The sequence below is a fragment of the Emiliania huxleyi genome (genome assembly GCF_000372725.1).
Source record: "Emiliania huxleyi CCMP1516 unplaced genomic scaffold EMIHUscaffold_662, whole genome shotgun sequence".
NCBI lineage: Eukaryota > Haptophyta > Isochrysidales > Noelaerhabdaceae > Emiliania > Emiliania huxleyi.
The window spans coordinates 3,138-18,179 of NW_005197036.1; the positions used below are offsets into that span (position 1 = coordinate 3,138).

Here is a 15,042-nt window from a genome sequence, read left to right on the forward strand (position 1 = left end):
CGGCGCACGATCATCCCGCTGCCGCCGATATTCCGGCGCTCTGCCGGCCCTCTTCCGGCTCTCCTCCGGCGCCCCCTCGGCGGCATCACCTCGGCATCACGTCGGCATCTCGTCGTCGACGTCGACGTCGTCGTCCTCGTCGACGTCGGCCCCGAGGACGCCGCCCGCCAACCAGCTGCCGCCGCCGCCGCCGCCGCCGCCGCCGCCGCCGCCGCCGCCCGCGCCCTCCCTCCCACCCCTCCCCCTCCGCAACGGCGGCAGGCGTGGCATTCGGTCCTCAACGCGGTCGACCTCGCCGACGGCACAAACAAGTACTACAAGATGCAGCTGCTGCAGACGGGCTCCTCGTATTGCGTCTACCGCGCGTGGGGCCGCGTCGGCGGCGGCGGCGCGGGCGGCAAGTCAGGCGGAGGCAAGAGCAAGTCGGTGCCAGGCTACCTCAACTCGGACGTCGTCCACGAGCACGGCGTCGACCTCGACGGCGAGATGCCGCCGAGATGCCGCCGAGATGCCGCCGAGACAGGGCCGGGATAGGACCGGGATAGGACCGGGATAGGACCGGGATAGGGCCGGGATAGGGCAGATCGGGCACCGTCGGCGACCCGTCTGTCCCCTCCCACGCGCAGGCGCCAAGAAGGAGTTTCGCGAACAGTTCAAGAAGCTCGCCAAGTGCGACTTTGAGTGGTGCGAGCCGCCGGTGCAGCACCCTAGCGGGTACGCGGTCACGCTGCTGCCGGGCCAGCTCTCCGACGAGGCGACGGGCGAGGCGGCGGCGGGCGGCGGCGGCAAGTCGGCCAGCGGCTCCGCGATGGGCTCGTCGCTGCCGCCGCCGGTAGCGCGGTTCGTGTCTCTGATCGGCGACAAGAAGATGATGGCTGCGCAGCTACAGGAGATGCACGTCGACCTCGAAAAGATGCCTCTCGGCTCCATCTCGACGGCGCAGATCAAGCGCGGCTACGAGGCGCTCACGCGCGTCGCGACGCAGCTGCAGACGCCGGCGGCAGACGGCGACGAGCAGAAGCACCGGCTGCTCACGCTGACGACGCACTTCTACACGACGATCCCGCACAAGTTCGGCCTCGACGAGGCGCCCTCCCGCCGCTCTCCCGGAGCAACTCTCCCCCCCCCCCGGAGGCCGACGGAGCCACCAGAAGGGCGGACTCCTTGGCCCTCGCCCTCGCCCCTCAGCCTCGCCCCCCCTCCAGCCTCGCCCTCGCCCTCTGCCGCAGGTGCCGCCCGTCATCGACTCGCTGCCGATGCTCAAGGATGGGCTCGACATGCGGGAGGGCCGCTGCGCACAGCGTCTCTTCACACGCGCGTGACTGTGAACAGGACAAGCTCGACATGGTCGAGGCGCTGCTGCAGGTGCAAGAGTCGCAGAAGCTCTCGAAGAGCCTCGGCCCGGCCGCCGAGCAGCACCCGCTCGACGCTATGTACGCGCAACTCCAGTGCGGGCTCGCGCCGGCGTCGGAGGCGGAGCACGAGATGGTCCGGCGGTACGCGGCCAACACGCACGGCTCGACGCACGACACGTACAAGATCAACGTCAAGGACGTGCTCGCCGTCTCGCGCGCGGCCGAGCAGCCGGGCTTCAAGGCGTCGCTCGCCAACCGGCAGCTGCTGTGGCACGGCTCGCGCCTGACCAACTGGGCGGGCATCCTCTCGCAGGGGCTGCGCATCGCGCCGCCCGAGGCGCCCGTCACGGGCTACATGTTTGGCAAGGGCGTCTACTTCGCAGACATGAGCTCCAAGTCGGCAAACTACTGCGGCGCCACTTCCGCCAACCCGACCGCCGTCCTGCTGCTCTGCGACGTCGCTCTCGGCTCGCAGTACGAGCGGCTCAACGCAGAGTACGAGGCGGCGGAGAGCTGCAAGAAGGCGGGCAAGGCGTCGACTTGGGGCGTGGGCAAGTTCGCGCCCGCCGACGGGGGCGCGAGCTCGATCGAGGGCGGCGCGATCCGCGTGCCGATGGGCGAGGCGGGCGACTCCGAGTACATGAAGGCCAACTTCGCGCGGCTGCAAAAGGCGGAGGGCGGCAAGGCGCGGGCGGCTCTCCTCTACAACGAGTACATTGTCTACGACGTCTCGCAGATCCAGATGAAGTACGTAGTCGTGTGCGAACTCGAGTTCGACGGCTGAGGGTGGCGGCTGCTGCGGCGGAGTTTGCGCCGGCAGCGGGCAGCGCCGACTCCAACCCACCCGGCGCCTCTCTCCCAGGGGCGGGGAGGCGGGTAAGTTGCCTCTCTCGAGTACAGAGTACAGGTAGCGTCTTTGGGGCGGGTTCGGGGTTGCACACGGATCGTTTGAGTTGTTCTGCGGGATGGCCATGTGGGGATGGCGCGGGGCGCGGGGCGGGGGGGCGGCAGTGAAGCCGTATGGGCGCCAGAGAGGCGCAGCGCGGCGAGCGGCCCCCCTGCCAGCAAGCGCTAGTATGCTAGTACCGGTCGGTTCGCACACGCTAAGTTCTAAGTAAACCAGACTTGCTCTCATGCTTCACACGCTTGACGCTTCTCACGACGGCCTTCGCCTTGCTCGACGACGACCTCGCTGGCTTGGCCTTGGGTGTTTCTGCTACCAGGATCATCAGCGTGCACCCCCCATCCTTGAGGTTTCTCCTCTTTGGAGGCGCGCCCACCGCCGCCCATGAGCGAGTTGAGGCGATTCCATCGATTGCGCACGGCGTCGTCGGTTCGGCCCGACAGCTGCTTGGCGATGTTGCGCCAACGGCCACCATTCGACACCACCTCGCGCACAATCAGCTCATCCTCCTCCCTGCTCCAGTCCTGTCGATTCGGCGCGGGTGCGCATCGTCAAAGGCAAGTGGTGGTGAGCGGGCAGGTCGGAAGCTCGCACACCTTCTTCGGAAGCAATGGCTGTCCCGTTTGGAAGTCGAACTCGACCGCGGTGCACTTGTGCCCCTTTTTCGGCGCGCCGCACCTGATTGTGAGCGTCGATGGGCGAGTCACAGGGCGGTAGTGGCGGAAGTCGCCGCGGGTGGGGCCAGGCCACCGTTTGCACTTGTACCGCTGGCGCCCGGTCCCATTTGGCGGAGGGGTGAGCATAGGTGGCTCTGTGAACATCTCGTTCTCGCTGGCGGGGACCAGCGCCCTTGCCGCAGCCTCTGCCATCCGGCGCTGCTGCATTATGCGCTGGTGCTGGTGCAAGAGGCGCTCCCGCTGCTTCCTGTGGCGAGCACGAGGACGGGTGCGGGAGTCAAATTGGTGCCCACGGGACCGGCACCGGCACCGGGCCGCCCATCTTCTCTACGGCCAGCGGCCTGCTGCGTATCACGCCCTCGCCGCCAGGCTGCAGAGCTTCGACCGAAACCGGCGGTGCGGGCGCGGGCGGCGGCATAGGCGGTCTCGGCGGCATGCAGTACGGCACTCCCTCGCCAGCGTACACCGCGTACGGAGCAACCTCTCCGCCCGGCGGCGCGGCGGCGTAGTAGTAAGGCTCTCCCGCCATTGCGCTCGGGTAAGGGTCGCCCGCAATGGGGCCCATTGGTGCCGGTGCCATCTCGGCGGCGGTGAGCCCCACTGCCGGCCCGGAGCGTCGGCGCTTGTCGCATGGCTCCACTGTCTCCTCTTCAGACGGTGATGCATCCCACGACTCGTCGGTGACCATGCCGGGAGGCCCTCCCATCGAGTCGGCATCGCCATGGTGGGACGAGCTGCTGCTCCTGTTGCGCACCACATCCCGCTCGTCCATGATTTCGACAATCATCTGGAAGACGGTGTGGTCGTCGAGTTCATTCACGGCCCGCGCTGCCGATGGAACACGCTGCAGACCGCCCTTCTCATCCGTGGACGCCGGGTTGCCTTCCGGTCCAGGAGAAGGCGCGTCATGTGGAAGCGGGGTCGGAGAGCTGTCGCGTTGCCGGCCCGGGGACGCGTTGGCGGAGGCGGCACGGCGGCTGTAGTACGCTGTCACCATGTCGTCCAGCGAGCGGAGTTTCCGCGCCTGCGTCTCCTCGAGAGGCCCCGACCAGCCCACTAGATGCGCCATCTCGGACATAATGAACTGCCGCTCGTCTGACAGGTGCTGGGTGAGGGCCAACGCGGAGATCCGGGAGGAGCGAGACGACCAGCGGCCAGGCGGGGGCGTTGGCTGGCTGCCATTTAGCTCCGAGGAGGAGCCGCCGCCGCTGGCGGGGTGCGTGTACATGCCGAAGGGCGTGCGAGGCGGGCCCTTCGGGAAAGCGGGCACTGAACATCCAGGAAACCCGGCGCTTTCGCGCCCCCGAAACGCCCGCCGTCTCGACCACCCGGACGTCCTTTCCTGGACGTGCGCCAACGTCGGAGATTGCACGCCCCTCGGTAACGACGACCAATGCTTTTGACGGTCGGGAACTACCGTTCGTCGTACACTGTTGACCCTTGGACATTTAGTTGCCCAGTCCAGTGCTTGTGAGAGGCACACTTACTTTGATGATAAGCCTCCACCACCCTCGCCCAGAAATCTAGGACAATGCTGTCTCACAGCTCACACACACGCAGCTCACAAGCCTCTTGAGCTATTTTGTGGCCACACCCAGCCCCTTGGAGTTTTGGAGTGTGAAGGCCAGGTGAAAGCTTCGTAGGACGTAGCCCTCCGGTCTCGTACTAGTTAGTAAGGCCAGAGGCGGGAGGGCTGAAGAGCGGCGAAAAAAGCAAGCGAGTGGGCCACACCTCTCTGACCACGGTGCCTGTACATAAATAAACAAAGAGCTGAAAATCCAAAATCCAATCGCAAACATAGAAACCCAAACACACACACACAGCCACGTGGCATAGGAGAAATAAATAAATGAAAGGTCAAACTCTGAGACGAGATGGGATTTAGGGACAGGTTCCTTTTTACCCACCTCACATAATACATAAATAAAACGGTCAAACTCTGAGACGAGATGGGATTTAGCTTTACTTTTAGGGACACGTGTCCCCGCCCTGCACGATCTTACTTCTTGGTGTGCCGAGGGATCTTCAATCCGTCCCCTCACGCGCCCCTCTCACAGCTAGAGCTGTTTAACGTGTTGGGAGCTGAAAACAGTGTTGCTAGTGTTAAGAGTAACAACAGACGACAACAGTGAAGCTCCCCAAACAACAGTAGCTAACGTTAGGCCGGCGGAACAACAAGAGCGGCCGCACACACTGCTCGCTTCGCTACCCCCCCTGCACTTCTAACTAAGCCCGTCCCTGCTGCTAGGGGGGGGGGGGGTCTCTCATCTTGCTTCTCGCCGCATGTGTATTTCGCGCGGCCTTGCTCGCGCCTTCGAGCGTTTTGGGTTCGTCGTCGTACATGGGGCCTGGCTTGAGCGCCTCGTCGATCCACCCAAAGCAGGGGAGTCGCTTCTGGATCGGCGCCGGCACGCATTTGCGAATCGATATGCGCGCACAGCTGCGCGCCTGCCGGATCTTTGTCTCGATGCCGCACCGCTTATTGACATACTCGTACGCGCTGCCAACCACGTCGCCGACCCACTGCCGCGCCGCGTCAAAGGCGCCCCACACGCCACCCCGCGCCGCCGCAGGCGGCTCCTCGCCCTCCTCTAGCAGCTGCTTGTACCCGCCCGCCTTGGCGTCGCCCGACGAGGAGGAGGGGGTGATGGTGGTGGTCGCCGTGAAGGGCGCGTCCTCATTTTTACGCTTGGATGCGGCGTACGCGATCACGTCCTCTCGCGGCAGCAGCGGTTCCCCGGCCATATGGCGCGGCGCAAATGACGCAACAGAAACGCGGCGGCGCGGCGTTCACGAGGTTTAGGCGCGGTCTGTCTGGTCATAGCCCCAGCCGACTCCGCGTGAACTCTCGAGGGATCTCGAGTTGCTCCCTGCTGCTCGGTGTAGGAATGTTCACACCGATGGGAGTGGCTGCGGCTACAGCGGCGCGGTCAGGAGGCGCGGAGGTGCGGTTGACCGTGACCTGCTGACGAGGAGGGAGGGGTCGAGTTCACACAAAAAATCAGAAGTGGCCCCTTAGCTTAGCTGGGAATAGGACCGCCGCAAGCGGCGTGGCGTGGGGCGGTTGAGCATCCCTCCGGGGGCCCCTCTGGCCGGGGAGGCGTTGTTGGAGGCTATTGCAATAGGACGCAAGCGTCCGTCGCCTTTTTCAAACTCGGTCGGGGCCCACTCCGCTACGCTCCGACCCGAATTTGGAGGGCCATGAAGTTTATATAAGCTGCGCAAAAGGGGCGGGGCGCCGCGCGCGGCAGGCCGAGAGCTCATTTTGGAGATCAGACCTTTCGATCGGCGGCCCAAGGTGGGGGAGGGGTACGGGGGGAGGGGTACGGACTCCGACAGGCTCATGTTCATGTATGTGGCGACGACAGCTGATCGCGGCTTGTGCGCGCCGCGCATCGTCTACGTGCACGTGCCGAAGGCGGGCGGCGTGTCGGCCTTTGCGACCTTCTCTCGTGCGCAGGTGCCCACTTGCAACATCGGCACCACGGGCCCTAGGGAGCGAGAAATCCTGCGCGGCCTCTCGCAGCCGCCTTGCATGTGCTTCGGCGAGGGCGGCGCCTGCCTCGAGAAAAGCCGCGTCGTCGTCGCCGAGATGCACGTTCACAATCTGCGGCGGCTACCCGAGCGGAGCCCGGAATGGCGCCGAAGCCTGGACTGCACCGCCTTCGTCGCAAGCGTGCGGGAGCCATCGGCGTGGTTTTACTCGGCCGTCTCCCAGTACTGCAGCGGCGCGGGCGCGCGATCGGCCGGCTGCTCGCCCACCGCGACGGTGAGCACGTTACTCCGCGCCGGCTGGTTTCGTCAGTTGCACCACTCGTTCGACAAGGCGGCCACCACGCCCGTCACGTACTACTTTAGCGAGCCCAGCCGGCAGCGGCGGATGATCCACGGCATCACGGAGGCCTCGCGCCACTGGGCGGTGTGCACGCTGGACTCGCACGATCGGCTGCTTCGCGCGATCGGACCGATGCTCAACCGCACCGAGCTCGAGCCGCTGCGCGCAGGCGACGCACGCTACGGCTGGGACCGCCTCGAGGAGTTTAAGCGCTCCGTGCCGTGGGCCTCCGTCCGCCGGTTTTTCCGCGTCGACGAGCAGCTCTACGAGGCCGTCGCCGGCGGGCCAGGCGGGTGCCGCGCCGCCGGGCGGATGGCTGCAATATTGCGCGGCGCTGCAGACGGCGCGTCGTCGTCCGCAGCATCCAGAGATCTCGCTGACGCCGCCGCCGCCGCCGCTCTCACCTCCATCGGCTGCGACGCTCGCGACAGGAAGGCGCCGCCCGTGTTGTCCGCATGCGGCCGCAGGATTTCTTTGGGCTGGAAGATGCCTTCCGAGACTGCTGCACGCCTCCGCGGTTTTTTTGGCTAATCTCGGCTACCCATTCGGCCGAGCAATCTAGCCGTAGCGAGAGCGGAGAGCGAGAGGCTGAGGCTGCAGCAGAGAGGCGCTGCCGCGATCTCGCGATCTCGATCTCGCGCGATCTCGGCTGTAGCAGCTCCGATGTGATGATTGCGGTGGGCGTGCTTGATGTTCGGCATATAGCGGTGAGGGGACGCAACAATTCCCGAAATAAATTGAAAATCTCGAATCGGCCGCGCGGCGACTCCCCGACTGTCCCGTGAGCCGTGTCCGCCCGCCGCGGCGGCCGGCGCCTCTCGGCCCGGCACTTCTCTCGGCACCCGTCGTCTAGGTCGTCTGTGTTACGGGGAGCGGACCCTGAGTTGAGGAAATCGGGGGACGCGACCCACTTCGCCACAGACGGTCCCGCGCCTCGCCGCTATGACGGGTAGACGACCGCGGCTCGTGTGCGTCTACCCGTCTTTGTCCGGAGTGAATACTCCAACGCGCTCGTCGGTGACGGCGTCCCCCGATTTCGCCGCGCTCGGCGAACCTCGACAGCGCTTTCGGTGGCATGCAGCTCTTTGCGCCTGAAGCCTGGAGAGCAGCTCCTCTGCTGCTCATACGCTCTGCACAGTTGGCACAGCCTACTGTGCGGCTGCCACAGCTGTGACAGCGATGGGCTCGCCCTCACTGGCCCTCAGTCACTTGTGCTGCGGCTTGTGTGAGCGACACTGCTCGGCGACTGCCGGCACACTGTGAGACCATGGGTGTGAGGTAAAACCACGCTACCAGCGCTTGGTCACATCAGCCCTGAGGTCATATCCTTCTCCTCTGTTGATGGTAACACTTGTCTACTCGCTGGAGCCGAGCAGGAGGGCTTGGCGCACAACCCCTGTTCTCAACTCAGGGTCCGCACCCTCTAGGCGGCCTTCTTCGATTTGCAAAAACACCGGAAAGTACGCCGCAAGTCCGAAGTAGCGAGTTGCGACTCCGAGGTCTGCGTATCCTATCAACCTACTCGATCCCACCCTACTCAGCCCCACGCCAGCTGTGGTCCCGCTAGCTCCCCGCGCCTTGTCCGACGCTGAGAGAACCTTCCAGAGTTCCAGCTCCCACCGTCGTACTGTTCTCGCGCCGCCTCACGCGAAGCCGAGGTAGCCGAAGAGGAGAGGCAGCACGACGCACCTGCGGCGCAGGTGCCAGGGGCGGGGGAGACGGTCAGCGACGGTTCCAGAAGGGAGCACAGAAAAGGAGGAGAAGGGCGCGGGTGCGCAGGGCGCACATGACGTTGCCCTCGGTGAACTTGGTGGTGCCCTTAGCAAGCTGCCCGAAGAAGACGCCGCCGCAGACCAACCACGCGAGCATGGAGCCTAAAAGAATAAACCTCGGCGTGATAGAAAAAGGAAATCGGGCCGCCGACCAACCACGCAAGCATGGAGCCGCGGCACACGTTGACGTGCGCTGCGGCGTCGCCCCTGCAGTGTCATGATGGAAGAGAATGTTCTGAAGCGGCAAGAGTGCGGGTGTCGTCTCGAGCTTGGCCGTCGCGCATGGGCGGGCTTGGACGGAGGAGAGAGAGGGGGCGGCGGGGCCAAGGGCGGCGGCTGACACACCAGTATGTCGCTGCAAAGGTAATCGAGAGGAGGTAGCCGATTGCGCCCGCAAACTGGGTCTGAAGCGGCTTGGTGGACGCGGTCTCGGTCCAGCCGTACTTGGCGTAGGGGTCGCCGCCCATGAAGGGCAGCGCGGGCAGAAACTTGAGGTTGCCAGACATCAGCGCGAGGAACTGGGGCAGGCGCGGGGCAGGCGTCGGGGGTCAGCTGCTGCTGCTGGCGCACGCGTTAGGGAGCACGCGTGAGGGAGCACGCGTGAGGGAGCACGCGTGAGGGAGCACGCGTGAGGGAGCAAGTGTGAGGGAGCACGCACGTAGGCCTCGAGCACGACTTGGAGCCACGCGCCCACCGTCGGAGTGATAGGCCCGAGCGAAGCGCCGCCCCGAAGGGTGACGATTGTGGCCACGGGATCGGGCGCAAGCTGGAGTTTGTGGTTCTGGGCGAGCGCTGGCTTGACCGTGGGTTGGAGGGTTGCGGCCGCGGCCGTGTGCGTGGCGAGAAGCAGGAGAGCGGCACGCATTGTTGTGCGGTGCTTGATTGTCGATTGTTTTTTCTTTTTTTGCTACACCTTCAGAAAAAAGGAGGACTGATACAAAGGAGTAAAATAAAAAGGAAACAACAAGGGACACACACATGACTCTTTTATTAATAAAACGTGAATCCGCGCCTGCCCGCAGAGATCTCAGCTGCGCCGGTGACAAATGCTTTCTGTCTGTCTATCTATCATGCTTCATGACACGACACGCGGTGGTGGGAGCTGGTGGAGCTGTCAGCTGATCGATCCAAGCGGGTGGGGAGTGGGGGGCATGGCTGGGCATGCAGGTCCCCAGTCGGCCCGGCCTCTGACGTGGTGCTGCCGCTGCATTCGCTGAAGAAGAGAGGTGCGACTTGATTGGCACTCGTGCGACGTAGCGGGGGGCCACGACTACGTTTACGAAAACATAAGTAGTCCCGCGAGGTGAATTTGGCCGCCCAGTTACCCCCCTTTTTGAGGCGAGGCCGCTTATGCGGCCCGATGGGGAGGAGTGGGCGGACTACGGGGATCGGCTACTTACACCGCCCTTCCTTGCAGCGAGCCCCCTCCAACCCACCCGCGCTAGGTCTCGGGGGACGAAGGGGTCACACCCGACGACCTCGGGAACTAGCCGGGCGGGGCAGTCGGAGAAGGGGCAACTCCGTGCACTGTCTGACGGTCGGCCGTCAGAAACCACGGTCCACGCCTGCGTGGATCGCGTCACACCAATCCTCGCTACCCAACGCGGCCAAAGGATATCCACCTCGAGAACCTCGACAACGCCCCTTTTTATGGCTCAAACCCGACATGCTTTGCTTCGGTCTCGACTTGAGTGCCGCTCGACTGGCCGATGAAGAGCGACCAGTACGACGCGCACTTGTCGTCCTCCCTCCTCGCCACATGACGGCCGCCCCGACACCAACAGTCGCGCTCCGCACGCCTTCGAGGTCAGCTGCGGCCGAGCGACGATCGGCTCGTCTCCGATCGCTGGGCGCGGTCACTCTCGTGCGAGGCGTCGCGCCTCGTAGCGGCGGTGACGGAGGCGGTCGGCGGGGCGCTCGAGGGATGACTGAGAGAGATAGCCGACGATAGGCCGGCCGGGGGAGACTGCGAGATATGAGTCATATACTCGGTCAGAGCAGTGTGTGGGCGTTTTATGTGGCGAATTCCGAAAAGACCGAACAATGAACACCAAAAAAAGCAAAACCACGACCGCCGACGCCGTGAAACCCCCCTCATGGCAAAGCGTCAAAATTCCGTCCTTGAGAGAGTCTCGAAAAACAACTGTACTCGCTCGCGCAAAGTCTCGCGCACGCCATCGCCTTCGCCCCGCCGCCTTCCGTGCGTCAGAGTGGCCACCAAGAGATCGATCGCATCGTGGATGGCGTCGAGCCCGCGTGGATGAGCGAGGTTGACGTTGAGGGGGCGAGCTTTTGGCTGTACGCATTGATCGCCCTCAGGCTCTCCTCGATGAAGCTCGCCTGCCGCGGGATGAGCATCGCCCTCGCCGTCTCGACGAGGATCTCCGCAAAGTACTTGTGGTTGTATAGCTCCACCCACTGCGGGCTAGTTAGCGTCCCGCCAGACTCGCTCAGGACGGGCTTGCCCGCGATCCACACCTTGGACGCCTCGATCCACACCTTGTACATCTTGGTGGGGCACGTCACCCAGCCCTCGGGCGGCACCAAGCCCTCTACCGGCTGGATCGAGTGGTAAAAAATGCGCCCCAGCAAGAGCGCCCCCGCGTGCGCCTCCTTCTCCGCCGTTGCCACGAGGTCTCCCACGATGGGGCCTTTCATGTCCAGCTCCGGCTCCTCCACCTCAGCGACGGTGCACGAGGCGAGGCGGCAGGTCTCCGGCCCTCGGATAAAGTCAGCCTTGCCCTTGAGCCAGGCCTCGAAAGCCTCGCCGCCGATGTCGCTCATCACCTCGCCCCACGGCCCTCGCCACACTCGGTACGCATTGTAGCCGTGAGTCAGCTCGTGCGCGAGGAGATCGGGAGCGATGCCGCCGTAGTGCTCCGGGTCGTCGCTTCCGTCCTTCGTCTTGAAGTCAGAGATGACCACGGAGAAGGTGGGGCCATCGGAGCCGAGGGTGTGCCAATCAGCGTTCATCTGAGTGTGCATGCCGAGTCGGTAGTGGGCGTAAACCTTTGTCGGCTCATACCACATCACACTCTCCCCAACCTGTGTGGAGTAGTACTCGTCCACCTTGTGAACCAAGTACCATATGTCGGCGATCGCACCGAAGGCGCCGTTGACAGGCGTGTCCTGGACTACGTAGGAGCTCTCGGGCGAGCACGAGTACGAGTAGGGGTCGTCTGGGTACATTCCGGGGGCGGAGCCCCCCATCTGCACCTGCATCCGCCTCCCCATCGCCGCCGGCGCGTTGGGATCCCTGTCCGCATCGGGGTCGACCCACTTGCTATCGTAGAGCTCGAAGCGGCCGTCCGCGAGCGTGCAGGTGCCGTGGCCGTCATAGGCGACGCGCAGAGCTGGCACACCATCCTGGCCGTACACCACCTTGCCGACCTTCTCGTTGCCGCCCTCGGCGGCGGCGTCAACAAAGCCCCACATGCTTGGAAGGAGGAAATCAGGCAGCCACAATTTTGCCGGCGCAGGCCGCAGGAGCTGTCCGAGCACGAGCAGCACCCCGGCGGCAAGGCAGGAGAGGAGCAAACGCGCGCCCGGCCGCATGGTCGCGGTCGTGCCGCTGGACTCCATGCTCGCACCGGCCCCTGCCTGGGGCGCCCGACGTTGCCGGCCCCGACCTGGGGCGCGACGTTGCGCGCGCGGACGGAACGAGAGTGTGTTGAATGGGACGCACCCTCGCGGTAGCGCCCGCAAGTCTGACAGGCCGAAGGTACCCCACGCCGGCACGCCCCAAGATCTCCAAGGGGGGAGCAGGCGAGGCACGTCCATGGGTGGTTGGAGAGGAAACACGCCAGGACAAAAACACAAAGTCCAGTGTCAGTGAGTGGCAGAACACGAGAACAGACGACCCAACAGCACACACACTCAGTACAACTCATGAACCCATACTGTGACCTGGTAGCATATGCTGAACCCCCGATGGCGGTCCCGCTTTTCCGCGATCATTTCGTCCGTCCAATCGAAGGAAGCGCCGGATCGCCCATGTTATGGAGTTAGAGCCAAACACTTGTTACCGTTCTTCGTCTCAGATTCCGTGGTTTTTGCACGGTCTTCGGATTTTCGCTATTTGGTCGTGTGGGTGTGTATTCCGGGATTAGTCAATGGTACCGCGTCGGCGACGCGGGCGCCTTCCTTGCGGGCAGAGCCCTTAGCCACCCTTTGTCTTGCGCGGTCAAAACTTGGGCCCGAAATCGCACGCCAGTACAGTGACAGTTCACGAATCGAAGGCTCTTGCGCGTCGACATTGGAGCTGCATTGGAGACGCCTCTCACACGTCTCGACTCACCCACCCACTCCGCACTCCCAGAAGTCGCTCCTCAGGGAACAACTCTTCCCGCCTGTGTCGATGACTGTCATCATCTGTGCACTGTGGGCACAATCATGAGCCGCGTCCGCCGAACCTCCACTTTTTGTTTTCCCGCAAGCCGCATTCCGTCGTGCCCCGCGTAGGTATTCGGCAAGAGAGAGACAGAGCGCGCGCAGACCGCAAGTGATTGTAATTTGAAAAATCGCCTTTAGTCGGGGTGCGCACTAGGCTGCGCCCAACACACGACGGATTTGCAAATGTGATCGCACACGGCAATCCACTGGTAGCCACTCGCAAAGTTCGAGGCGATCCGTAAGATTTCCCCGCAGCGGCTCAGCACGGCCGGTGTGTCGCGCACGACAGCATGGACGCCTGAGCGCTCCAAAGCTTGTAGCACCTGGTCCAAGAGGCCATCGGCGGCAGAGATTAAGGCTGACGGCGTCGAGCTGGCATTGGCATCCAGCAGTGCGTCCGGTGGCGGCGGCGGGCTCGCTTTCGTGCTGTTAGAGGTCGTGGCGATCGATTTGCATTTTGAGTAGATGCTGCCGATCCTCGCGCTGCGGCCGCACAGGTCCTCGAGAGACTGGACCTCAAAAGGCAAGACCTTCTCTTCACAGCCGGCATCGCACACGCGGCTCACGTTAGCGTGCAACTGCGTTATGCTCTTGGCAAAGCCTTCACGGCGCTTCGCTTGGCACGCGGCGCTTTGCTCGTCCCCGTCACACCTCAGGCGATACTTGATGTGCACAACGACAGATGTGGCCGTCAGCGGGTTCCAGTTGCGCTGCGCCTGCGTGAAGGCGCAGCCGGAGCACAAGTCGTGAATCTTGCCCCATCCCCAATGCAGCGCGGTGATCGGGAACGGCGACGTGTGAACCCACATCCCGAGCGCGGTGTCCTCTCCCATGATCCACACCGGGGGAAGGAAGCTGCGGGCGCGCTGGACGAAGCGCTGCGTCTCGGGCTGGGTAGTCACCCATCGAGTCAACGGCATCGACAACACTTCGAAGGTGCCGACCGCAAATGGGAAGGGCCCAACAGCTCCGCGAGCGCTGCAATTTTCACGCTTCCAATCTTCATTGTACAGGCTCGCCGGACCCATCGCCGGCCAAGCGCAGACTGATAGCCGATTTGGAAAATACCCCGACCAAAGCGTATTGCCGGCGTATATCATTTCGTGCGCGTGCTGACGTAGAAGCGCCCTCAAGTTGGTCTCCAATCGAACTGTGTGCACGTAAGCGTCGTCGTCGGATTTGATGCAAAACAAAGCCGACATGCCCGCGCACATCTCGAAAAAGGCAAACATCTTCTCTCCCGGCGGGTGAGTTTCTCTTACCCTAGGGAACAGGACCACGTCGCCATGGCTGCGCTGCTCGTCCTCGATCTCTTCCAGCACCGCCCTGGCATGTGGCGCTCCGAGCTCGTCCATCTCCCCCATCACGAAGAAGGCACGAACGCCGCCTGAGGTTGCCGGGCGTGTCGGACCGCGCACCACGTTTGGGAACGCCATCCAAGTCTCTCGAAGCAGGTCGCGCGCCGCGCGCTTCCAGGCCCCTGTGGTAATACCCAGGATTGCCACAACGGTGGCGGTGGTCTCGCGGATAACGGCGCTGCTCGACGTGGAGACATGAGTTGGCGCGGGCTCCTGCTGCTGCGGCTGCGGCTGCGACTGTGACTGCGGCGGCGACGGCGGCGGCGGCGGCGGCGGCGGTTGCTGCCTCTGTTGTTTTAGGCGGTGAACCAGCGAGGCTAGCTGCTGGTTTTGCTGCTCGAGCTCGGCCATGCGCCGAGCCAACGTTTCTGTGTCGGATGGGATCGGGCGCCAGCACAACCAGTTGACGAGGAGCAGCGCCATCGCGGCCGCTCCAAGCAAGACGAGTGCGCGGCGTTGCATACTGTTGCTTTTTGGACGAGCGACTGCGACCGAGCCGCCTCAGGCACTGACGCGGTGGAGCTTTACGTTTCCTTTCCTTTCTTTTTGCGTGGGGTGCGCATTCCCCCGCGAGGACGAGGAGCCTGGCCGGAGGAGTATGTGGCATCTTCGACGGCCCAATAAGGGCTTCGGCCACCACCGAGGCTTCGGCCACCGAGGCTTCGGCCAACGAGGCTTCGGCCAACGAAAAAAAAATCTCTCGCCCTCCGCCCGCCCTTGCCTCCGCCCAGCCCTCCGCCCTCCGCTCT

The 15,042-nt window shown here is 64.1% G+C and overlaps 4 protein-coding genes across 4 annotated transcripts in view; 1 reads left to right on the forward strand and 3 right to left on the reverse strand.

Annotated features, from left to right (window-relative positions):
- The window catches only part of EMIHUDRAFT_459854 (hypothetical protein), a gene marked incomplete at its 5' end in the record, with an annotated part of 3,824 nt that extends 1,336 nt beyond the window's left edge, over nt 1–2,488 (forward strand). The window contains 5 exons of the mRNA XM_005762749.1: nt 262–347; nt 407–450; nt 627–1,087; nt 1,230–1,265; nt 1,333–2,488. Coding sequence (XP_005762806.1) covers nt 262–347; nt 407–450; nt 627–1,087; nt 1,230–1,265; nt 1,333–2,139 — 1,434 coding nt within the window. The 3' untranslated portion in view covers nt 2,140–2,488. The remainder of the gene's footprint in view (nt 1–261; nt 348–406; nt 451–626; nt 1,088–1,229; nt 1,266–1,332) is intronic.
- Nucleotides 2,459–4,164, reverse strand: EMIHUDRAFT_248385 (hypothetical protein; the record flags this gene model as incomplete). Its single annotated transcript, XM_005762750.1, has 6 exons — nt 2,459–2,568; nt 2,636–2,783; nt 2,856–2,937; nt 3,010–3,183; nt 3,230–3,387; nt 3,577–4,164. The coding sequence occupies 6 exons, from the start codon at nt 4,162–4,164 to the stop codon at nt 2,459–2,461; spliced, it is 1,260 nt and encodes a 419-aa protein (XP_005762807.1).
- A 6,186-nt stretch (nt 4,165–10,350) lies between these two features.
- On the reverse strand, nt 10,351–12,125 carry EMIHUDRAFT_248389 (hypothetical protein; the record flags this gene model as incomplete). The annotated part of the gene is made up of 2 exons (XM_005762751.1): nt 10,351–10,471; nt 10,762–12,125. The coding sequence occupies 2 exons, from the start codon at nt 12,123–12,125 to the stop codon at nt 10,351–10,353; spliced, it is 1,485 nt and encodes a 494-aa protein (XP_005762808.1).
- A 944-nt stretch (nt 12,126–13,069) lies between these two features.
- EMIHUDRAFT_248390 (hypothetical protein) lies at nt 13,070–14,716 on the reverse strand (the record flags this gene model as incomplete). Its single annotated transcript, XM_005762752.1, has 2 exons — nt 13,070–14,455; nt 14,603–14,716. The coding sequence occupies 2 exons, from the start codon at nt 14,714–14,716 to the stop codon at nt 13,070–13,072; spliced, it is 1,500 nt and encodes a 499-aa protein (XP_005762809.1).
- Nucleotides 14,717–15,042: the final 326 nt, after the last annotated feature.